Source organism: Mus caroli, chromosome 16 (genome assembly GCF_900094665.2).
Source record: "Mus caroli chromosome 16, CAROLI_EIJ_v1.1, whole genome shotgun sequence".
NCBI classification, from domain to species: domain Eukaryota; kingdom Metazoa; phylum Chordata; class Mammalia; order Rodentia; family Muridae; genus Mus; species Mus caroli.
Window position 1 is genome coordinate 1,510,367 of NC_034585.1, and position 23,256 is coordinate 1,533,622.

Below are 23,256 nucleotides of genomic sequence, written 5' to 3' on the forward strand. Positions count from 1 at the left end.
TCCTTCCTTCCTTCCTTTCTTCCTTCCTCCCTCCCTTTCTCCCTCCCTCCCTCCCTCCCTCCCTTCCTCTCTCCCTTCCCTTCCTTTCTTTCTCTATAACCCATTGTCTATTCTTCTCTCCCTAAACTTGAGTCTCCTGTTTCTCTTATAAGCTGAAAGCTAACAAGCTTTAGTGAGCTTTCTGTTTCTGCCCCTCACAGCTGAGATTATAGGTTTTGGGGTGACACCCAGCTTATTACATGGGTGTCAGGATTTGAACTCCTGTCCTCATGATTGCAAGTAAGAGCTCTTAACTGCTGAGTCATTTATCCAGCCCCTTATTTTTTTGAGTTCTTGTCATAAGCTGCTCAGGCAGGTCTTGAACTCTCTATGAAGTCAAGGAATACCTTAGCTTCTCCTCCACAGTGCCAGGATTACAGGCTATACTATGCCTGCTTCCTCTCTTTTGTATTTGGATTGTTGTATTCAATGTGCATGCATCTTAACAAATGAAGAGATAAACATTTTGCTTAATAAATTTTCTCACTGGAAGGCACCTCTGCTAAAGAGCCACAGGCCCTATGGTCTCTTGCCTTCTACCAACAAAGATTGGTTTCCATGTGTAGCCATGATCTTGTTTATATATTCACTTCTCAGGGAATGGCCTCTTTCCTCAACAAAACTAGGAAATTCATCCAAATTGTTTTTATTTATTTAGTGTACAAGGGAGGTGCTGTGAGTGTCACAGCATGAGTGTGGAAGTCAGAGGATATAGAGTTGATTCTCTCCTTCCTGAGATGGTACCCTACTTTAGCATCAAACACCTTTACCTGAAGAAAACTCATCCGCCTCTCATCTAAAATTTAATCTCTCTTGTTAGATTATTAAAGGCAGCTACGGAGAGAGTAAATAAAAGAGGCTGGGTCTGATCATAGCCGAGACAAGTTCATGTACGGTGAGGGTGCATTTTTGTGTAGATGGCTAAGATACTCACAGAAGATGGGATATGGCCTCCTATAGGGGTAGAAATGACTTCACAGTCCGTTAAGGGAAGCCGAGAAGTGTACTCTAGCAGCAGGTAATCATTATTATCATTATTATAGTTTGAAATTTATCTTAGCGGTCTGAAAAATAAGTTCTTAGACTCCAATAAAGGTACAGCTTTACTTTCCCAGGGGAAAACACACTTCAGAGAACTTGGCATGGCTAAGTTCATTCTTTGGCTCCTTAACTAACTCTTCAAAGGCCTTCTTCCCTTTCCAGGCCCCGCCCCCCGTTCAGAGCCCGCCCCCATCTTCCAAATCCTCTTTCCTTTTCTTCCAGACCCCGCCTTATCCAAGGCTCCGCCTTCTCCTACGTAAAGAGGCGGTTTCATAATCGCCTCCCCCCGCGCAGGGTCTGGGGTGTGCGCTTGCGCATAGCGAGGCTTCCTGGTCCGGTCACGTGTTCGGCGCCGGCCGGCCAAGATGGCAGTGTCCTGCGTGGCGCTGCTGGTCCTGGCGCTGCTGCTGCTGGTGCTGCTGCTGGGTCTGTGGAAGCGTGGGCGGCAAACGGGCAGGGCCCGGCACATGGTCGTCGTGGTGCTGGGCGACGTGGGCCGCAGCCCCCGCATGCAGTACCACGCGCTGTCATTGGCCCAGAGCGGCTTTTCGGTGACGCTGCTGGGGTTCTACAGTGAGTGGCGGGGACCTGAGAGGGAGGCTCAATCAGGAACCTTGACTCCCCCTGTTTTGGGACCGAGGCGGGAGCAGCTGTGCTCCTCTCCTGCCTGTTCTGGCCTGGAGCGCTGTTTTCTGGTGTCTGGGAGCAGCGGGCGTCAGCCGCCGTTTACCATACGTGAGGACTACAAATAGATCGGTTGCAAAGTGTCTGCCATTTGCTTTGTTTAGGTAGTGCAGAGACAGGCTGCAACCCTGGTGTGTGAGACCTTAGTGCTGGTCACCACTTCCTCATGCTGCTTTTGTCACTGAGTTGGCAGGCTGAATGTTTCTTCACATCCCTTGTCCAGCCGCAGAGCTTTTCTTGCTGTGGATGGTTCTCTTGTCCCCTAAGGTGTAGGCAGAGGTGTCCACTCCCTCATCATGTCCATGTGGATGATTCTGCAGGGGTTCACTCTTACTATGCAGCCTCTAGCTGGTTTGGATCTCACTATGTAGGCGAGAGTGTCCTTGAACTCACAGAGATCCACTTGCTTCTGCCTTTAGAGTGTTGGGATTAAAGGCATGCACTTTAGTAGCCCCTCAGGTATGCAACCTTTTGACACAGCCATATGAAATCTACTAGCATGTTGGGGACATTCATAGTTATCCTCGAACACATGTTGGGCACCTCAAATTGGATCTGCGAACTTGGGGGTGGCCCAGCTCTATCTAAGGGAAAGTGGGAATAGCTCTTATTGGTCCCTGTGTGGAGTGCTATCCCAGGGCAGACTGCCATCCAGGAGTTCTACTCTTCATCAGTTAAATTGGGTCCCTATTGCGTGCCAGTCATCAGGTTAAATTAAGTAGATAAGATGAATGCCCTTCAAGGGTATTCTATAGAAGAACACAAAGTGACCTCATTTTCTATTCTGGGTACTGGGGACCTGTGAGGTTTTGATAGGTGTTATTCTCCTTCCACCTTGTTTACTTGAGACAGGGTCTTGCTTTGTAGCACATGCACCTTATCCTGCCTTATCCTTCCAAGTACTGGAATTAGATGTGAAGGAACACACCCAGCTGACTGTAACTGGCTATTTCTGATACCTGAAAGGGCTCATTTGCATTTGCAGACTCCAAACCTCGAGATGAACTCTTGCAGAATGATAGGATTCAGATTGTGAACTTGACAGATCTGCGAGGTCTGGGAGGTAGGACCAGTCAACTCCAGGTTCTTGACTAGGGGTAGGGATGGTTGGGTATTGGGAAGATGAAGGGACTCTCAGTGCCAAGAGCTCTTTTGTAGAGACAGATGTTTTCTGACTTGCAGCTGGGCCCCGAATTCTCCAGTATGGAGTCAAGGTTATATTTCAGGCAGTGTTCTTGCTGTGGAAGATGATGCGCATGGACCCTGCAGCCTACATCTTCCTCCAGGTCTGTGCCAGCTGCTGTTTCCTTCTGTGAGAATCACAATTATCATAGCAGGTCACTTGCTGGTCTTTTAAACATGCACACATAGGGTTGTGGGTGTGCCTCAGTGAGGTCTTGGATTTGATTTCCAGCTCACATACAAAATGAACAAATTATTAAATGTATTTAATACTTCTGTGTGCATAGCCTATAAAAACATGGGGAGGGTTGCTGCACTCGTGAACTTGCAGCTATACAAGGCCAGCACTGGGGCAAGGCTGCCAACACTGTAGCATGGACGGGGGGAGGAGGGTGGATTCACAGGGGTGCCGTCCCTAGCTAAGGAGCTGTTGGCAGTTAGTGGTTGTTGGGGGTGGAGGTTATTTTTCTTCTCCAGTGTATCCGCTAATAAATGGCCCATTCTTCAATAAACAACCTCTCATTTAGGTTAGTGTAAGCAACTCTAGTTAAACTCAGCCACTAAAGAAAAAAAAAGATGAGAACAGGAGGGAGCAGTTGGAGGGGAAACCGGTACAGAGGGATGACTGACAGGTGAGGAGGAAGCTAAGGAAGAGAGTGGGAAGTGATCAGAATACATCACACATACACAGTCATGAAACTTGTCAGGTAATAAATACTATATGGAAAACAAATGAGCATGAGTGTGCAGGGTGCCGGAGTGTGCAGTGGCTCAGTGCTCGGTTGCTGTTCTTGCAGAGGACCCAGGTTTCACTCCCACCATCTACAATAGGAGTTTACAGCTATCTAACCCAGGCTCCAGGGATCCAGCACCCTTGTCTGGTCCTCATGCTTGGGTGGCAAATTCTTTACCTACTGAGCCATCGTCTTAACTCAAGAGCTCTTGATCGTTGATGATTTTGGGGTTTCCAGATTGGGCAGTTTGGTTTCTTTATAACTTCTTACTCCCTTTGTTGTTGTTAATGTTTTTATGGTGGAGGGGGCTTCTTTCTGCCCCCGGGATGATGAGAGCCTTGTAGGTCATGGTCTCTTTGCTGTGTGGTCACTCTGCTAGGCTATATGGGCCATGCTCTATGCTTCCTCCACTGCCCGAGTCTCCTTTTCCTAGAACCCTCCAGGTCTGCCTGCTATTGCCGTCTGCTGGTTTGTGGGCTGCATTTGTGGGAGCAAATTGGTCATCGACTGGCACAACTATGGCTACTCCATCATGGGCTTGGTCCATGGCCCCCGCCACCCCATTGTGCTGCTGGCCAAATGGTGAGAGGGTGTGAGTGGTTCCCCCTGAGTCCTCATTAGAGTGGGTGGGAGAGAAGGGCCTGGGTGAGCAGGTTGGATCTAGAGCAGGGTCCTCAGTTCCACTCTAATTCTGGTTGCCCATCTCATTGTGTGCTTCTTGCTCTGGGGTCCAGCTAGCTCTGTCCTTTCCTTTACCCTGCTGGGATTGATTGTTATTTGTGGGACCAGCAGACCAGGCAGCTCCTTCCTGTCACAGCACCAGCTTTGTGCCAGGCTCCAGGCCAGGTCCCGCTTTCCCCCACTCTGTCTCCATCACCCCCAATTACGGTGCATTGTAAAAGTTAGGTGAGTGGGCTGAGAGTGATGCTGCCTCCTGCTGCACAGGAAGTCATCAGGAATCAGCCCCAGGAGGTTGCACTCCAGAGCCGACTTGTAGCTGGAGGGAAGAAAAGGCTGTTGTACTCTGGTGGTAGCTAATGAGCTTTCTCACTCTGGTGCCCAGACTAGCTTCGAATTTATGTTGGTCCTCGTGCCTCAGCTTCGTACACTCTGGGATTACAGGCACGATAAACCCCACCCAGTTTAGTAATGTTAACTTTTTTTTTCTTGAGACAAGAGTTTATCTTTGTAGCTCTGGCTATCCTGGAACTCACTCTGAAGATCAGGCTGGTCTCAAACTCAGAGATCTGCTTGCCTCTGCTGGGATTAAATGTGTTGGCTGCCACCAGTTAGCAATCCTACCTTTATGCATTTTTTTGTAATTAATTTTTATAGTTCATTTTATTCTTAAAAATTACTTTATTTTCAAAAACAAAACAACAACAACAACAAAAGACAGCTGTGTGGTGGTGGCACCTGTGTTTAATCCCAGTACTTGGGAGGCAGAGGCAGGTAAATCTCTGAGTTCAAAGCCAGCCTGGCTACACAGAGAAACACTGTCTCAACAAACAAACAAAATTACTTTATTTTATATATGAATATTATTTTTATATGGCTGTTTTGCTTGCATGTTTGTCTGTGTACCATGTGTTTGTGTCTTGTGACTGCAGAGGACAGGAGAGAAGATAAAATCCCCTGGGATTGGATTTATAGATGGTTGTGAACTGCCGTGTGGGTCTAGGGAATTAAACCCTGGCTCTGTGGGAGAGCAACCAGTGCTGAGGCATCTCTCCTGTCCCTAAACTTGTTTTTGTTTTTAAAGATTTATTTATTATTATATCTAAGTACACTGTAGCTGTCTTCAGATGCACCAGAAGAGGGCATCAGATCTCATTCTGGGTGGTTGTGAGCCACCATGTGGTTGCTGGGATTTGAACTCAGGACCTTCAGAAGAGCAGTCAGTGCTCTTACCCGCTGAGCCATCTCTGTTTTTTGAGTCTCATTTATTGTAGGCTGGTTTTGATCTACCTCTCCAGTGCTGGGATTACACGTGTGCACTGTCAATATTTATTTTATGATGTGCTGGGGATGGAACTCAGGACTTTGATGTATTATGGGCAAGCTCTCTACCAATGGAGCTACATCCCTACTCATTCATATGTATATGTGTATATATACATATATGTACATAATACACACATATTTTGAGACTGTTTATTGTGACTGGCTTCATATCATATCATAGGATGACCATGAATTCTGATCCTCCTGCCTTTTTCTCCTCCCTTTTTCAGTGTTTGGATAGACATGCACCACCATGTCCCATGTTTTAGGCACTAGAGGTAGAACCAGGGCCTTGAGCTTGCCAGGCAAGCTGTCTACCAGCTGAGCCACATTCCAGCCTGAAGCTTAGTCCTTGATTTGCTCTCTCTCTTCCTCCTTGTCTTGGGATGAAGCCTCGATATCACTAAACTCCCTTCATACCACAACGAGAGACAGCTGCAGCCCTGATTGTGCAGGGCGGCTGAGACTTGGTTAAGCAGCCCTTATTGGGTTTCTCCTCTTTATTGCATGACTCTGGATTTGTGGGGATTGATTCCTTTTACAGTAATTGTGTAGGCTGAACAGTGAAAGGAAGGAAGGTTTGAGAGAGTAACTTACTTAGAGCTAGCTCATGGTGCATTCTGACAGGTTCAAGGGCCCTAGCTCTGCAGCCTTTCCACTGTCTAGGAGTGTCAAGTTATATGGAGGTTGGGGTGGCATCTAGGCTCATCCCAGGGTTCCATGCTGATCCCCAAGATATTTTGTAGGTATGAGAAGTTCTTCGGGCGCCTGTCCCACCTGAACCTGTGTGTGACCAATGCTATGCGGGAGGACCTGGCAGAGAACTGGTGTGTCAGGTATGCAGGGCTTGGGATGCCCATTAATCCATGTGCTTTGAGAGCTTCAGCACAGTCCTGCAGCCCTGTACTGAAGTACTCAGGCCCTGGGAGATGGTTACTGGTTTTGAGAAGCCAAGGGGGGGAGGCAGTAGACTTTTTTCCCCTCCCAGCTATGTGGCCTAGGACATTTTGTTGCTAAAATATCTGCAGCATTCTAAGGAATTTTCATTTCTTGTCTCTTGAATTTTTCCCAAACTCTCTTGCTTTTTGGGATCCTGCTGTGCCCTCTTGCTTAGATTTTTTTTCTGCCCACTCCCATCTCATGTCAGGGCTGTGACGCTCTACGACAAGCCAGCATCTTTCTTTAAGGAGACACCCCTGGACCTGCAGCATGAACTCTTTATGAAGCTGAGCCACACGTACTCTCCTTTCCGGAGCTGGTATGTCTCTCTCCCCTCTTTCTGCCATCCTGGTCTCCTGCAGACCTGTGGATTCACTCATCTAGAGGCAGCAAACTAAAGCTATGGCCTGTCACCTATTGCTGTAAAAAGGTTTTATTGGAACACAGCCCACCCATTCACCTCTGTGTTGTTGGTGGCTGTTGGAAGCCTGGTATAGTGGTGAATGTCTGTAATCCCAGGACTTGGGAGGCTGAGGCAGGAGGATTTTAAGTTTGCGGCCAGCCTGGGCTACATAGCAAGCCCTTACCTTCCCTTGAAAGCAGTGGTCGCTCCCAAATTCCAGCAGTGGAACTGCATATCACAGCAGTTGATGGCCCAAAACCGGAAGGATCGTACTCTCTGGCCTTTAAGGAACAGCCTGCTGAACCCTGGGCTATCTTGTCCTGCTGTCAGTGGGTTCTTGTTGGGCAAGGGACCTGAGTGTCCCCTGGGCATCTCACTGGGCAGAGAAGGTACCTGCCCATGTCTACTGTGTGCTCCTAGGAACCGAGCATGGCTGGGGGAGGTGGCTGAGTATATCCTTACTGGGATGCTAAGTAGGTAGGGTGGAGAGCCTATGGGCGTGGCACTGAGTGGTGGAGTGGCTGTTACTCATGTCATCTCAGTGCTAGCAACCAGGCGCTGTGAAGTCAGTGGGGTACAACTTCTGTGGCCTGCCTCTGGCTCTGTTTCTGTGCCACGATGTCTAATATCTTATCTCTTTTGTCTGATTCTTCAGCTCAGATCCCTCACATCCTGACACAGAGAGGTCGGCCTTCACCGAGAGGGATTGTCAGAGCGGGGTTGTAAGGCGTCTGCATGGGCGGCCAGCACTGCTTGTGAGCAGCACTAGCTGGACAGGTCTGCCTCCCTCGGGACCTGGGCTGTGTGCCCAGCTTGCTTTGGGATCCAGGGATGGGTATCTGAGTAAGGTGGGAAGTTGGGAGGCAACTATGACTCCTTTTCTCTCCCCATAGAGGACGAGGACTTCTCCATCCTGCTGCGAGCATTAGAAAGTAGGTGTGTGGCTGCATCAGCAGCTCAGAACTCGTTAGGGGCTACTGCTAGGTCCCTACCTGGCCTTTTGTGGAACCCTGTCATGTGGTCTGCCTCTGGTGTCATGGGTAGGCCTGCTTGAGACGTTGGGGAGGGCATGGAAAGCTTACTGCTCTTATGTGGTCACTGAGTGGCTAGACCCTCAGCCTGATGTATCTTGAGACTAGCAGCCCCTGGGAAGCAGCCCTTCACTTCTTACTTGTTTTCTCCTGGTTCTTGTGTCTATTTTAAAAATAGAGTTTGAGCAACAAGCACTCACTGGAGACAGCCTTCCTTCCCTCGTCTGTGTGATAACAGGTACTAACAAGAACACCATGTCATGGTTCTAGAAGGGCAGAGGGTGAAAAATGGGCACAGGGCCTTTCCAGGACACCTCTGTAGGGCACTGTCTTGTTGATCATCACCAGAGTTCTCCAGGGTAATTTCTCTCTTCCTCCCTAAGGTCTTGCCCTTGTCAGGCAAGTGCTCTACCACCCAGCTATACCTCCATACAAGTTGTCCAGGCTGGTCTTGAACCTACCCTGTAATCAGGCAAGCCTTGATATACTAACCCACTCCAGCCTCCCAAGTAGCTGGGACGGACCTCTGTCAATAAGCCCTTGGGTGGTGTTTCTACCTTCTACTTGTTGTATAGAGAACCTGATGCTCAGAAAGGATTCAAGAATAAAGATTTCCTGGGGTGGTACTACTTAGCCCAAACTCTTCTCTTTCCCAGAGGATTTCTAACTTCTGTAGGTTGGAAGCAGTGCCTTTTGTACATTCACAGGGTTAGGCAGCTACATCCTCCTGTTCCCTTCCAGCTGAGTTCCCATGGGACCCTGTGGGGAGTCAGGCATGCTAAGGATGGTCTGTGTCACTGGTGCAGGTGGAGATGCTGTGTCCCTGTGCCAGCTGGCTGGGGTGTGCTTAGCATCCCAGCTATGGGATGTCAGGGCCTGAGGTGGCCACTGGTGGGGGTGGTCCTGGGAAAGGGTCATCGAGTGCAGCTGGAGCAGCAGGATCTGCCCACTGGCAGAGGTGGACAGTGGCCATGGTAGTGACTTTTCTTCTCTGTGAAGGGAAGGGACCGCTCAGAGAGCACTACCGCCACCTCATCAGCCAGAAGCACCTTCATCACATCCGGTTCTGCACCCCATGGCTAGAAGCCGAGGACTACCCACTGCTTCTAGGTGAGAGGGCAGGCTCCAGGCGAAGGCAGAAGCCACAGTGCTCCACAGGAACATGTTACCAGTCTGTTCTGCTGTAATTTTTGAGACAGGATCTATGTAGCTGAGGTTAGCCTTGAGTTTGTAGCAAAGCCTTCTGCCTCAGTCCCGAGTGCTGAGATTACAGGTGTGCAGCACCGTGTTTGGATTTCGTTCATTTGTTTGTTTGTTCTTTCCAAGGAAGATTTCAGTGTATAGTTGAGGTTGGCCTTGAACTTGTACAGTGATCCTGTCTTCGTCTCCCCACTGCTGCTGGGCTTACATGAGTGCTCCACTCGCCAGTTGATAACCTGATTTTTGCTGGATTTGTTGTAGATCCAGTTTCTTTGATTTTATTATTTTTCAGTTTTTGTTAAGGTTTTACTTCTGGGACAGTAAAAACTTCCCTTGATCTTAGAGAGATCCAGTTGCCTTGGCCTCCCAAGTGTTGGGATTAAAGGCCTGTGCCACAGGCCCCGCTCTGCCCTATGGTTTTAATCTTGAGTTGTTAGAGGTTTGCCACTCTATCTAGTCATTATTTGTTGTGTTTGTGTGGGTGTGTAGGGTAACATACTGTGTCATGGCAGGTATATAGCCTTCAGAGAACAAGTTAGAGGAGCTGGCGCTCTATGTTCCTTGAGATTCAGAGATAGGGCCAGGTTGTCAGCAAGCACCTTCTGCTAAGCCAATCATTTTTAAGTGGTTATTGGGTGGTGTTCTTGACCAAGCCAAGTGAACCAAAATCATAGCTCTGCTATCACAGTTTCTCTTTGAAAATGAATTATGGCTAAGTATGAACATTAAATCAATACAAGTAAAAACGAACAAAACCAAAGCAACTATTAGGCAGAGGCAACCATGTTTTAGCCTCTGGTTAGGCTGCCTGGATTCTTGGTCATTATGCCATTTGTGTTTGGGGACAGTCTCAGGGACAGCTTCTGATTTCCACTCATTGTTGGAGATGGGGGTGGGGTGTCACTGCATAGGCCTGGGAGAACGTGTCCTAGTGTTTTGACTGTCTTTGCAGGGTCAGCGGATCTGGGTGTCTGTCTGCACATGTCCTCTAGTGGTCTGGACCTGCCCATGAAGGTGGTGGACATGTTTGGGTGCCACTTGCCTGTGTGTGCCATGAACTTCAAGTGGTAGGTGCAGATACCAAGCCTTACTTGGGGCGTATTCTAGAGCAGCAGTTGGGGGCCCTGTGGTTCTGCTGAGCTCCAGTGAAGGTCAGTCAGCTTGGTGCGACCACTCCATGTCATGCCAGCCACTGAGGTACAAAATGGTTTTAGGATGTTGGAAATATGAGGCTGTAGTCTGGAGGCAAAGGCAGGATTCCCGAGCTTGAAACTAACTTGTGCTACACAGTAAGTTCCTGTCTCAGGAAAAAAACTGTAGCAAGGAGCATGCTGAGTGTGTCTGTACCAACATGTGGCTTTTTTCTTATCCCTGCTCCACTGCCAGGGTATTAGATGCCATCTAGAGGGGATGCTCATGTGGACCATATGCAAACATAGCAGTTTATGGGACATAAGGAACTTGAGCGATGCACAGGGGCTCCAGGAAGGAACCGTGCACAGAGTGGGACAGGGCATGGCTGGGGTTTGCTCATGGCTAGCACGCTACTCAGGCTTACCCTGGGAGGGGGAGGTGGCCTTGCTTTACCTCCCTGCTCTGTAGCTAAGCTCTCACGACAGCATTGGATTATCACACCAGTGCAGTTCTGGGACTCCACTTCCCCTGGCCAGGGTGGATGTGAGCACAGAGGCTGCAGCTTGGCAGCTAGGAAGCAGCCTCTGGATGGGAAACCCTTGTGTGAGCCAAGTTTAGGGACTGTCAGGATCAAATCTCCCAGTGACTCTGAAAAGCTACCCTTAATGTGTGAAGCCAAGTACAGACATGCTGGGACCCTAGCTCTCAGGCTGGAGTGGAGAAAAAACACAGAAACCATCTCAGGCCACCTTCCCTTCTCCAAATCAGCCTGGTGGTTTGACATGTGCCCCTGTAGGCTTTTCTGTCCAAATACTTGCGCTCAGAACAGAGGCCTATTTCACCTGAGGGGTAGAAGTGGCTCCGCTCAGTCCCCTTTCCTCTCCAGCTGGCTCTCAAGTCCCTTGCTCTCTTTGCAGTCTGCACGAGCTTGTAAGGCATGGAGAGAACGGTCTGGTCTTCAAGGATGCTGAGGAGCTGGCAGCTCAGCTGCAGGTACTGGGCCTACTCTGTCCGTGTGGGGCTGGGTGGTTTGAAGCTTGGCATTGCCAGCTGCACGATCCCTGCTTCCCACACAAGGACAGCTGTGGTAGAACTCTGGGGTGTAGAGGAAGGGAGCAGAGGGCTCAAAGGTAGCTTCTCAGCCTGGGCTGTCAGCCAGTCATTCACATTGCCAGGGGATGGAAGAGCCTTGCACAAACATACATACCCCTGCCATGTGTTCAAAGATGGAAGCTGTGCTGCCCTTTAAGGAGGGTAGGGGCCAAGGGAGCACCAGCTGAGGGGTCTATCCCTATAAAACTAATGTCCTCTCATTTCTGTCCTTAAGTCTGGGTAAGAACTGCAATAGCATTCTGGCATGGATGGGAATACTAGCTGTGGACATGTGCAGATAATCTGAGTTCCAATAAAACTTTATTTACAAAGGCAGGTGGGCAGGACCCAACCCGAAGGCTTCAGTTTTCTGGTCCCTGATAGACACACTAAAGGCTTCCATCTTAACTGCATCTGCAGGGGTGTGTTGAGGATGGGAGGGGAAGCTGAGAGAATAGCAGGTGGAGGCTGGCCATTCTCTAGGGCAGGGCTGTGGGTGAGTGGAGGGGCACTACTGGACACGAGCAAGGAGGCCGGGGCCTGGTGCAGGGAGCTGAGTTCCAGTTTTCCTATTTCCCTAGATGCTTTTCTCAAAGTTCCCTGACCCTGCTGGAAAGCTAAGCCAGTTCCGGAAGAAACTGCAGGAGTCGGGGCAGCAACGCTGGGATGAGAGCTGGCAGCAGACTGTGCTCCCTCTGCTTGCTCACAGATAACCTCCAGGCCCCATCCACCCTGTGGCCACCCTTCCTGCCGGGGCTTTTGAGTGCCCCCTAGTGGTCATAAGCCTGAGGACAAGTGGGCCACAGCTAGGAAGAGAGTGATCTGGCAGCTCTCTTCTGTTCTGAGCACTTCTGTTACTTCCAGTGTCCCTGCCAACTTCTCAGTCCCTGGGTTTGTTTCTGGACTCGTCACAACCCTTGCGTTCTGGTTCTGCTGTGAGCTCTGGGATAGCCTGTGTTCATTGGGATTGGCTGAGCAAGGCTGAGCTGTCTGACAGGACAGTCGTACTTAATAAATGTATATATTTATTTGTACAATGGAAGCGTTTGCTCTGAGCCAGTGTCCACTGCAGACGAGCTGCTGAGGCCAGGCACCAGCACTCAGCCTGTGCTTACTGTACACTTGTGCTGTTATTTAACATTCCTGCTCAACAGAAGCCTTTCAGCTTTCCCATGACAGTCATTTTTTTTTTCTTTTTTTTTTTTTTTGTTTTTTTTTGAGACAGGGTTTCTCTGTATAGCTCTGGCTGTCCTGGAACTCACTTTGTAGACCAGGCTGGCCTCGAACTCAGAAATCTGCCTGCCGAGTGCTGGGACTAAAGGCGTGTGCCACCACACCCAGCTAGTCATCTCATTTTTCAAATCACTTCAAACGCCATGGCGACTGGTCAGCACCAGCTTCAGGATTACGATGGCCGAATGCTCTTCGTAAGGGAACAGTTTGCCAGTGTGAGGGGGCACCTCTTCCCAGTAGATTCCAGCACGGTCTAGATAAGAGTACAGAGATCTCAGGAGGGCAGTTGACACAGGTGTGCGTTCAAGCTGATTTGCTTGGGCCACAGGTTTCCAGGCCCAGGTAGATGCTCTGTGGGAGTGTGTATCTGTGGGCACGCCTGGTCTAAAGGTGGAGGCAGAGGTTCTGCTCCCCATGTCCCCCTTTATTCCCTTAAGCCCCAGCAATCCTGTCTCTGTCCCCGACGACACTAGAATTACAGGTACTTACGGTCACAACCCAGCATTTTAAATGGTGGTTCAAACTTGGGTCTTCTTGTTTGTATAGTAAGCACTTTTGCTTACTGATCTCTCTCAAGCCTGAAGGCAAGGCCTTAAACAGCAGCAGCACCTCTGTGGCCGCCTTTCCTGCTGGGTTCCCTGCCTACTCTGTCAGTTTGCACAAGCAGAGGTCAGCTGTGATCTAACTGCAGCTGCCTGGCTTTACGGGGTTTGCAAGTACTGTGAGCCAAGATGGTTTCTTAGCTAGTACTGTGCTATACATAAAGCTAGTAGTTTAGAGAGTAGCACAGGCAAAAACCCACCTGAGTGTATGTTTGCACACATTCTGCAAATTCTGTAAATTCTGCAAATTCCTCAGTTCCTCCTAGCTGTAATTTTTTAAAAGTATTATGGATGGAATCCAGCTGTGCACATAGTAGATAAGTATTCTACCACTCAGGTAAGTGCTCCCCATAAAGAGTTACTGAAGTCAGACACAGGCTGGCTGCTCTGTGGTCCCTTCTACCTTTCATAGGGAAGATGTGTTGCAGGCTCTGTGTGTGTGTAATCATCTGAAGGACAGGGAGGGCTCTTAGTGCTCCATCAGTGGATTCAGGTAGTGTTCACCTGCTTGTCTGTGCTGACTGGAGGTGTCTGTGTGTCGCCTGTCCACAGACGCTGTGGCAGGTGAGTGGATAGCTGCTGGAGAGGCTTTGGTAAGGGAGCTGGGCCAGGATAACATCGCACTGAACTGGGTATGTGTGGAGTGCCTTGGTAGGCATGCAGGGACTGTGGAGATAGTTTTGAGTGGGTGGGGTATAGCTTGGCCTCAGCCCAGGTGACTTGGCCCACAGGAGCCTGGGCCACTCAATCTGAGTGGTTCAGTGTCTGCACAGCTGAGGTGGGATGATGGGATACATCTCAGGTGCTGGAGAGTGGATGACAGAAAAGTGTCATTTGGGGTTCTACAGATGGTGGGGTCCTTATCCCTTTTCTAAAACCACCCTTAGCTTCTCTTCTAGTTGCAGAGTGCCCAAAACAATGGCAGCCAACTGCCCATTGCCTCTGTAGACCAGGCTGTGCCTCAGGTAAATGTCACCACAGAAAGATAAGGATGCTGAGGAGCAACGGCAATGTCAGCCCAGTTTTTAAGCCCTCAAGACAGAATGGTGGCCCACAGGTCGGGAACTGACCCAGCTCTTCGATGAACAGCTTGCCTGTGTCCTGGCTGCGGATAGTATAGGCCACATAGACGTCAGGAGCGCTCTTCCTCTGGCAGTCCTCGAGCATCTTCAGGACCCTGACCAGTGACAGTGTCATCTCCCAGCAGTACAGCACATCTACAAAGGAAAGGCTGTTACTGAAAGGGCCTCCCACCAGGTGTGAGGGGGTGGGGCTGGTCTCACTCTGGGGGCAGGGCTTGGGAGCTGCAGTATTAAGATGTATGTGTTGTTCCTTAGGAAGCATCCCAGGTGAAAGGCAGGCCCCAGGAGGAAAGGCCTCTAAAGACCATTGGCTGCACTGGAACCTCCTGTGGCCCTTGCTCACTTAGAAGTTTCGTGGTGAAGCAGATCCTAGCCTGGCTTTGGGCTTTTAGAGGGTACCGCAGTGTGGGGTGTGCTGTTTGCAGTGATCTCTGTTGTGATAGGGGAGGAAGACTCTAGTGGCCCAGGCAAATCCTTTCTTTCAAAGACTCCATTCTGTTTCCTAAGAGACTGGGGCTCTCTTGCCATCTCTAAAGGACAAAGGACAGGGACTTAGGACCCAAATGGTAGGCAGCCAAGGCCACATGGCACAGTGATGGTACATCTGCATGGAGCCAGCATGGACAGTGTGGTGGGGCCTGCCACCTCATTTAAACACGACCCAGGATGGTACTAACAACAGTTGGAGAAGTTGGATGCAGCCCTGGGAGGACCACAGGCTACATGGCCAGTCTACCCCACCTAAAGATCCTGGGTGGCTGTTTGTCACCAGCAATGGAGGGCACAGTCCTTGTGGTGGGTGGAACTGGTCTAGTGTTCATATAGGAGCAGGGAGGGAAATCAGTGGCCTCAGGGGGGCTGTGGCAAGGTACTCCAGGCCACCTAGTGTGCTGCCCTGGCACCTGTCCTGCTCATCTTGTCTTCTGGGGACAGCTGGCTGGCTGTTCATGGACAGAGCCCCAGCAGTGAGAGCAGCTGTCTCCAGAGGGACCTGAAGCTCTGGAGTATGGGCTGTGACATCACTGAAAGCCCAGGGTGTCTCTTTGGAGTCCTGCTGGTCCCTGCCTGCTCCACCCACAGCTTCTTCCTGTTGGAATGAGGGTTGCTGCTGGGGCATTACCTGCTGCAATGACAACATCTGCCTGGAAGGCAGAGAGCTGAGAGGCTGTCACCTCGTCCCAGTCCAGCTGGGCCACTGTCACCTTCGAGCTGCCTGCGTCAATGGGAGTGTGCGGCTCTAAGGAGAAGCCGTTGAGGAGAACGTTTCCACGGAGCTGCTCAAGCACTTGGGCATGACAGTCGCTGAAGATGTATGCTCTGGGGCAGCATGCCTTGCAAATTGCCAGGCCTGTAAGGCCAGCTCCACTGCCTAGCTCCAGAATAGTCCTGAGTGGGAGATGGGGACCTGTGTTCACAACTGCGCCAGCACCAACCACCTTAGTGCCCTGCTCTATGCCCCAGGATCACCTGTCAGTGAAGGCTGCTGGGTTCTCAATGGCCCATTCTGCCAGGTAGAGAGCAGCGTCCCATGTAACCAAGCCTGTGGTGCCATGGGACACGATGGCAGTGCTCTCAGAGAGTGTGACTGAGTCTCCTGAAGGCTGCAGACAAGAAGGAGAATGAACAAAACCATCAGAGTATGTCTGGTGGGACCTAAACCATAGCAAGTGCTGAGCAGAATGTGATATGGGGTATACTGTAGAAGGCACTCAACAATGGAAAGTAACAACCTCCCCACACCCGGCAATGTGGGGACCTCAAGGATGTGATAAGTGCAAGGAGCCAGTCTCAGGTTCCGTGCTGTGTGGTCCCCTTCATCTAACACCTTTAGAATGACCCAGCCACAGAGAAGAGAGTGTGTGCGGTGGACAGGGGTAAGCACAACACAACACTCATGTTTCATACCAGCAAATAGCTCCGGTGGCACTGGGTGGACTCTTGGGTCATCAGAACCTCTGCCAACGCCTCGTACAGTGCATCCAAAGGCTCCGTGGGTACAGCCTCATGCTGGGAACAGACAGCCTTAATTGAGAGATCACACTGACTCTTGTAAACAACCATTCTGTCCCTTGCTTCTGTCTGCTTTGTGAACAGGATTGGGTAGCTTTCACAGCATTCATGGTGCTGGAGATGGAAGTCAAGACCGTGTGTACATGCTGGGCTGGCATTGGACTGCGGAGCCAGGCTCCAGCCTCATCTTACTGGATTTAGAGGGCAAGTTTCAGAGTGGGTGGTATGCCAGCATTTGAACAAGTTAGAATTAAAATGAACAGAATTAAAAGTGCAGTGGTAGGGTGCCTCAAGGACAGGTGTGAAGAGAGGGCAGATGGACCTAGGAGAGCCACATTGCCCCAGAGAGCTGCTGCTGTTCTTGTGAGCTCCAGGCTCACAATGCAGAGACTTTCAAGATGCCTCTTGGTGCCGTTGAGCCATGGCTTCACCAGGCCTCACAGCCCCGTTTCTCCTGGTGCTACCAGGGTCTACAGAGGTACCAGGGTGCTGAGGCCCAGGACCAGAATGGTGCAGAAGCAAGGATGACACCTGTGCTGAGCCTGGTGGGCAGCTGCTCGCTTCAGTGCTGACTGAAGCTGGCCTGCTGCTGTTCTCCATGGCTGTCTAGAGTGGCATGGAGCAGGTCTGGATCTACCCTCCAAAGATGCCTTGCAGAGGTTGGGGGGATTCTGGCCAGCAGCCTAGTTGGGAGAATAACAAGAAACTAGCTGGGAAGGGACTGTAGGAACAAACTTCCAACAGGGGCGCATGGCTGGTAGGATGGGGGAGGAGGAGGCATCCTTCATTGGGATGGGATGTCTGGCAGGGATGTCTGGTTGGAAGGAGAACATAAGTTTAGGAGGAGAAGCTGCTGCTGAGAGCCCTGGCTGCTCTCCTCTGCACTCTCCGACCATGTTCTCCCCCCCACCAGCCTCCTGCAAGGAAGCTCTGACTCAGAGCTTACACAACAACCACAGAGCAGGGAGGGGCTGCTGGCACCTGGGGACTCTGTACCCCACTATGTGGCCTGTCCCCAGCAGCCACTGCCCATCACTGACCTTTCTGATGAGCTTTGAGAGAAAGCAGCGGGCATACTTCACAGAGGGTCCATGCTGCACACACACAGGATGCTTCACAGTCTAGACGACAAAGGACAAGGTGGTTGCTTGCTCTCTGTGTCCTAGAAGCTTCACATGATTGGTGGGGGTTGACGTTCCAGCAAAGATATGCAGGGACAATGTAGGTATGTGCCCTGGGCATCTCCAGGAAGGAGTCTTTCCTTAAGAAGGTCTTGCTAGACAGGACGGACTGGTCTCCTGTCTTAGGTTTATAGGTACATGCTGCCATTCCCAACTTAAGAACAAGTTTTACGATCTTTCTTTAAAACATTTGGACGTAGTAGCATAGCTCTGTGTAGGAACCTGAGCTCACAGGGCCTTTCCTGCCCATGCAGATTGGCAGGTGGGAATGATACTAGCTTGTGAGGATCAAAGTGGGGTATCTGACTTCACAGATGAGGTGAGGGCCCAGTGGCAGGAACCAGACCTCTCAGATGCCTGTCGTCCTGACTATGAGGCCTAGGTGGTGAGGAGGGTTGGAGATGGAACTGAACAGGCAAATATGGAAGAGCAAAAGCTTTGCCTAGAGAGGAACTCATGACTCAGTAGAAAGCTTCCAAAAGCGAGGTGCAGGCTCTTCAGCCAGGGAGAGCAGTGTGGGGTAGCTCCCAGGTGGCTCTGACCTGGCAGTTTTGAAAGGAGGTCAGAGGACCAGCAGAAAGTAGGACATGGAAATGGGTTATGGAAGGAGGTATAGTTTGATGCCTTGGAATGACCACAGAATCTCCTTAGTGCCCGTTAAATAGCTCTTCATGTTGTGACCGCCAACCATAAAATAATTTGCCACTTCATAATTTTGTTACTGTATAAACTGTGATGTAAATATCTGTATTTTCTGATGGTCTTGGATGTCACAGAGGGGTCACAACCCACAGGTTTTGAGAACCATCGTTCTAGTCCCTGTCTGGGCTCTAATCATTGCTCCCTTAAGGCCTTCAAGGGCTTCCCACTGAGGGCTCATTGGTGGATAACTCCACTAGATCTTAAAGGAGCATGCTCTGAGTTTAGTTGGTCACCCATGGGAGGCTGTGAGACAAAGCCTGCCTGCCTCCTCCTTCATCTTTCTGATACAATATAGCTTAGACTGAATTTGCATTGGCCTTGGCTCAGCACAGAATTCCTGGTCTGGGCTCCTAGGGTGGGCTCAGCAGCTAGGTGTCACAGGATTTCCCCTCTCCTATTGCATTAGGGCAGTGGGAGGCCTGTGACTGGACAGGGAAAAGGGAGGTGAGCTAATAGTTGCAGAGACAGGGAGCATCTTGGGGTGGGGGTTGGGGGGAAAGGAAGATGGCAGTAGTTGTGAATCAGCATAGCTATGACCAGCCACAGGTTCTTATATCATAAAGGTTAGAATATTGGGATAATTTGTCCAATCTAGGTGGGCAGCTTTTGTCATTATCAATTGGTTCTGAAATGATTGTATTAGCATCTTGTGTATTGAGAATTTATTGATACATAAATCTGATTGGTTAACTAATAAGCACTGAGTCTTGTTTTTACCAGATTACTGGGTATCAAACCATGAGGATGGCGCATCTATTTGGTTACTGGAATGTGGGACAGTGTTGGTGGAACCCAGTCAGGACATAGTGTTGTGGCCCACCAGTGCTGGTACTAGAGAAGGAACGACGTGGCCTGGCGGGGCTGGAGAGTTAGGGGGTTGAGAGAAGCAGGAGCACAGAGAGTTGGTGGAGTCATTTTGTTTTTTTCAAATATTTCCCAAAACAGCTAGGGACAAATGTCTTCCCTGAATTTGTATGCAAACATGCTCCTCTAGTGATTCCTTCTGAGGAGGAAGATTACAGTTTTCTCTGGCTGAAGGTCAAGACCCTTAAGGTTAAGGCACAGGACATGGTGGTGTGGCCTGTCCATGAGTAGGCAAGATGGGCTTTATTATTATGCAACGAACAACATTTAAAGAAGTTAACTAATGCTGGAAACAGTCATATGTCACCTGTCATCTCTGTGGTTCATGACTTCCCAAGGGGTGTGGGCTGGAGAGATGGCTCAGTGGTTGAGAGCACTGGCTGCTCTTCCAGGAGACCCAGGTTTGATTCCCAGCACCCATGTGTTAGCTCACAACTGCCTATAATTCCAGTCCCAGGGAATCTGACACTCTTTTCTGGATTCCAAGGACAGTGAATACATATATTTCTGTCTCTTTCTGTCTCTCTGTCTGTCTGTGTGTGTGTGTCTCTCTCTCCCTCTCTGTCTCTCTTTCTCTCTCACACACACCAACCCAAAAGTTAAAGCCATCTAGAAGAAAATGGCATAGTATCATTCCATAGAGATAAAGTCTTTAAAAAAAAATCTCCTAGCTTCCCTCATCTCTTGCAGTTTAAATTAGAATTTGAATTTCTTCTTCATCCATTAAAACCGAACATCTGTCTGTAGTGATATGCCTATGGGTAATGCCAACACAAGTGCTGTTTTTGTTCTCTGGACACTGGTGTTTGGAAAGGATACAGGCAAGGCTTGGGTCTGCATCTGGGGATGCTGGGGCTCTTACCCTCTGCAGAATAGCCAGCAACAGCTCAGAACCCGAGGGGTCCTTTAGTTTTTCTTCTAGGCTCTGAGAGAGAGAGAGAGAGAGAGAGAGATCATCTCAGGGACATTTTCTCAGCAACAGTTCACTCCTGTGGAATATTCTGGTAAACAGTATCAGTGATCTCTGCCCAGGGGCTAATCCTAAGTAGAAGCCACCAGAGGTGAACTTGCTCTAATGTCATAGGCCATATATGGCTGAGTATGAGAAGACCAAGTCCTGATTCACATCAGATGTGGCTGCCCAGCCAGAAGTCATGGGGTCATGGTAACTTTGGGGCTGAGCTGGTAAGCTAAGAATAAGTTACAGCATAAAGGCCTGAGATCTGCTCTCTAAGCTAAAATGGGGACTCAGATGTGTGGTGCCAAGCCTGGGCACGCCATCTTTGACACAGGGACTATAGTTACAACTCCAGTCAGGCAGGTATGTGACACACAGCAAGCCACTTTATGTCAACCAGGTCCTCTACAATCTGCCTTGACCCTTTTCTGAGCACAGCTATACAGTCTTATTTCTGCTCACTCCACTGTGGCCACAGCAGCTGGTCTGCTGTTCTTAATCATGGCAACCATGTTTCTGCCACAAGACCTTTGCTTCCTCTTCTCTGAGAGCATCCTATGGGGCTTGGGTAGCAGTTCAAATATCTCTTTGGGGAGGTCTTTGATGACTCTACTTTATTTCCTTGTTTATTTTTCATCCATCCGAGACAGACAGGGTCTCATCTTGTAGCGGGGGCTGACCTCTAATCCACAGATTCTCCTGCTTTAGTATCCCAAGCTGTGATTGTAGGCATGAGCTGCCACACCTGGGTTTGCCTGGTGTCTTCTGGTTCCTTACTGGTTTAGGGCTGGCCTCTCATGTGTTATGATGTGCCCTGGTGTGCAGCTCATGGGTGGCATTCAGTAAATCCTTACTGACCCAGTAACTGCTAGGAGGCACTCAGTGCACGTCCACAGTCAGGGGGAAGTCAGGGAGTACTCAAGTACTCCAAAGTGAGGTACACGAGGGGCTGCCTCTCGAGGAGCAACAGTAATAAGGCGGTTAAGTCCACAATTAGTGTTCATGATGCCTTTAGGGTCTTGGTAGAAGCACTCTTATGTTCATTCTCCTATAAATAAGCTACAGTTTGGGGGATGGGGCAATATGACTCCCTAATTTGGAGCTGTGGGACTCTCCCTTTCTACCTTGGTTGCCTTCAGCAAAAGGATTGTCAGTCTGACAGCTGATACCAGCCTTGGCTGCCTGGACACTCCATAAACACCTTTAGACAACCAGACCTGATTGTCATGACTGCTGAAGCTGCCGGCTCAGCCAGGGCTGTTTGAAACTTTTTGCTGTCACAAACCTGGTTGTACAGTGTATTGCTCTGCACTCATTTCCTGTGGGACAGAGGGGAGCACGCCCTCTAGTGGCGTAGCGGAAGGATGGCTGGGATGGAACAAGAGGCAAAGCTGTGATTGGTTCAGACACGTACAGAGCTTGCTGCTGTGGTCAAAGAGGGAGTAGACTGTAAGGAACCCTCCCGCACTACCTCCTGGGAACAGTCTCTTGCCTACTTTAGTAGTGCGGGCTGAGGGGGTAACAAGGAGAAAGCAGACCCAGTCAAGGCTCAACAGTGGACGGCAGAATTGTAAAAGCAGACAAGCTGGCCATGGTCAAGAGCTAATGAATCCCCACTTCCAAGGCCTGCATAAGAGCTGTATGTTTCTAAGGGCTGCTGCCAAGGGCTGAAGAAATCCAATACCTTGGCCTGCTGGGAAGCTCGCAGCCAAAAATGTCCTAAGAACTCCCGGAGGGCCAAGGGCCCTACACTCAAGAAACCTGCAATTACTGGTCTTGTCTGTCTACAGCCGCCACAGAAAAACACAGTCAGCAGAGATCAGCACTCCCAGAACCTTTTGTCTATCTATGATTTCTAGCTGGGCAAAGGAAAAGAAGTCCAGCTGTTTAGTAGCAAGAGGCTGCTATCATTGTATCCTTTACTGTATTAATTAGAAATGATGGCACAGAGATGTAGCCTCTTGTAAAGTCCCGCAGCACACAGGGGGTTGAATTAGAACTATAAGCAGGAAGCTGGTCTCCCTGGCCAGAGCTCTGATTCTTTCCTTCTTAAACTCCTGGTCAAATGGAGTGACCACAGACGCCAGTGCTGTGCACTGTGGGTGACCCTGAGCAAGTACTTAGCACAGCACATGAACTATTATTACATTTGACATTGAATAAGGACTTATATGTTATTCGGGTTTCGTTTTGCGTTAAGACCAGAGATGTTTTATGTCGATGAAATAATACAACTACCCAAACCACCCAACGAAACCGGGTAGACTCTGGAGGAATACAAATCTATAGTAACTCATGCCGGTGAGCTCACCGCACAAGAGTTAACAGCGAGGCACGCTCTAAAGGATCCTCGCGTCCGAGTTGCAGGTCCCCAGGCCACAGGGAAGTACCCTTTTCAGTCCGGACTCCCTCTGGGACGGTTCTGCCTGAAGCCTGCCCTTCGGATGGGGACCTGGCCTCCTTTTCAGGAGAGCGCGGCCCTTGCCATTTGAAGACGTTTAGTTTTTCAAAGTTGTTTTGCAGTCGCCTAGATGACCGATTACTGGCTTAAAAGTTGCTAAAATAATCCAGCCCGGTTCGTGACCCTGTAAACCCTGCCGGAGAGGGGCCCGCCTGCCTCCCCCAGTCCAGCGGTGAGCAAAGGTGGCCCAAGCCTCCCCGCCCCGCCGCCCGTGGTGCTCGACCCTGATACCCGCCGCACGCCCGCCGCCCACCTGCCAGGGAAAGGAGGGCAGCGCGCGAGCCGCCAGGAAGCGGCGCTCGAAACTCTGCAGCAGAGACGTGGCCCCCTCGTGGTCCTCAGGCGCCATCGCGGGGCCGGGCCAGGGTTGCCTGGAAACGGGGCGGAAGCGAGGCCTGAGACGGAGGAGGCGTGGCAACTAGGAGGTAAGATGTGGGCGGGGACTAGTCTATGCTCCGGCCCAGGAGGCGGGGCAAGATGGTGCCCGGGGGGCGGGGAGTACGGTGGGGCAGGGTTAGAGGCGGACAGTAAAGTGCCGGGCCGGGTTGGGCCTGACTGGGGAGCGTTTTAAACAGTTCGTCGAGCTGGAGCTGGCAACTTGGAGGCGAAGCCTAGACTGGCTTGGGGGCGGGGCTCAGAGGGCGGTCCTTGGCAGGAACTGGGGGTTGGAAGGTGGGCCG

General features: G+C 50.3%; 2 protein-coding genes across 3 annotated transcripts; one reads left to right on the plus strand and one right to left on the minus strand.

Annotated features, from left to right (window-relative positions):
- Window positions 1-1,422: 1,422 nt before the first annotated feature.
- Alg1 (ALG1 chitobiosyldiphosphodolichol beta-mannosyltransferase) lies at window positions 1,423-12,520 on the plus strand. The gene is made up of 13 exons (XM_021184764.2): window positions 1,423-1,653; window positions 2,750-2,827; window positions 2,947-3,050; window positions 4,114-4,262; window positions 6,431-6,520; window positions 6,832-6,942; window positions 7,682-7,803; window positions 7,920-7,958; window positions 8,236-8,295; window positions 9,057-9,167; window positions 10,210-10,324; window positions 11,309-11,384; window positions 12,065-12,520. Exons 1-13 carry the CDS (start codon window positions 1,446-1,448, stop codon window positions 12,194-12,196), a joined length of 1,395 nt encoding a protein of 464 aa, XP_021040423.1. The 5' UTR covers window positions 1,423-1,445; the 3' UTR covers window positions 12,197-12,520.
- Window positions 11,786-22,954, minus strand: Eef2kmt (eukaryotic elongation factor 2 lysine methyltransferase). Of its 2 annotated transcripts, none has more exons than XM_021184766.2 (8): window positions 22,830-22,954; window positions 20,020-20,082; window positions 17,451-17,531; window positions 16,306-16,407; window positions 15,868-16,001; window positions 15,521-15,786; window positions 14,389-14,535; window positions 11,786-12,969 (listed from the first exon to the last, which is right to left on the minus strand). In XM_021184766.2, the coding sequence occupies exons 1-8, from the start codon at window positions 22,923-22,925 to the stop codon at window positions 12,851-12,853; spliced, it is 1,008 nt and encodes a 335-aa protein (XP_021040425.1). In that variant the 5' UTR covers window positions 22,926-22,954; the 3' UTR covers window positions 11,786-12,850. The 2 variants fall into 2 exon arrangements, with proteins under 2 accessions (XP_021040425.1, XP_021040426.1); XM_021184767.2 differs by lacking the exon at window positions 22,830-22,954 and adding an exon at window positions 22,427-22,490 and having other exon boundaries at window positions 12,758-12,969.
- Window positions 22,955-23,256: the final 302 nt, after the last annotated feature.

Coding starts and splice junctions, on each gene's coding strand:
- Alg1 (XM_021184764.2), top strand. CDS start 1,446: ATGGCAGTGTCCTGCGTGGCGCTGCTGGTCCTGGCGCTGCTGCTGCTG. Junction 6,521..6,831: donor GCAGAGAACTGGTGTGTCAG/GTATGCAGGGCT, acceptor ATCTCATGTCAG/GGCTGTGACGCTCTACGACA. Junction 6,943..7,681: donor TACTCTCCTTTCCGGAGCTG/GTATGTCTCTCT, acceptor CTGATTCTTCAG/CTCAGATCCCTCACATCCTG.
- Eef2kmt (XM_021184766.2), bottom strand. CDS start 22,925: ATGGCGCCTGAGGACCACGAGGGGGCCACGTCTCTGCTGCAGAGTTTC. Junction 20,083..22,829: donor TGCCCTCCTTTCCCTGGCAG/GTGGGCGGCGGG, acceptor TCTCTCTCTCAG/AGCCTAGAAGAAAAACTAAA. Junction 14,536..15,520: donor AGATGTTGTCATTGCAGCAG/GTAATGCCCCAG, acceptor TTTCCTTTGTAG/ATGTGCTGTACTGCTGGGAG.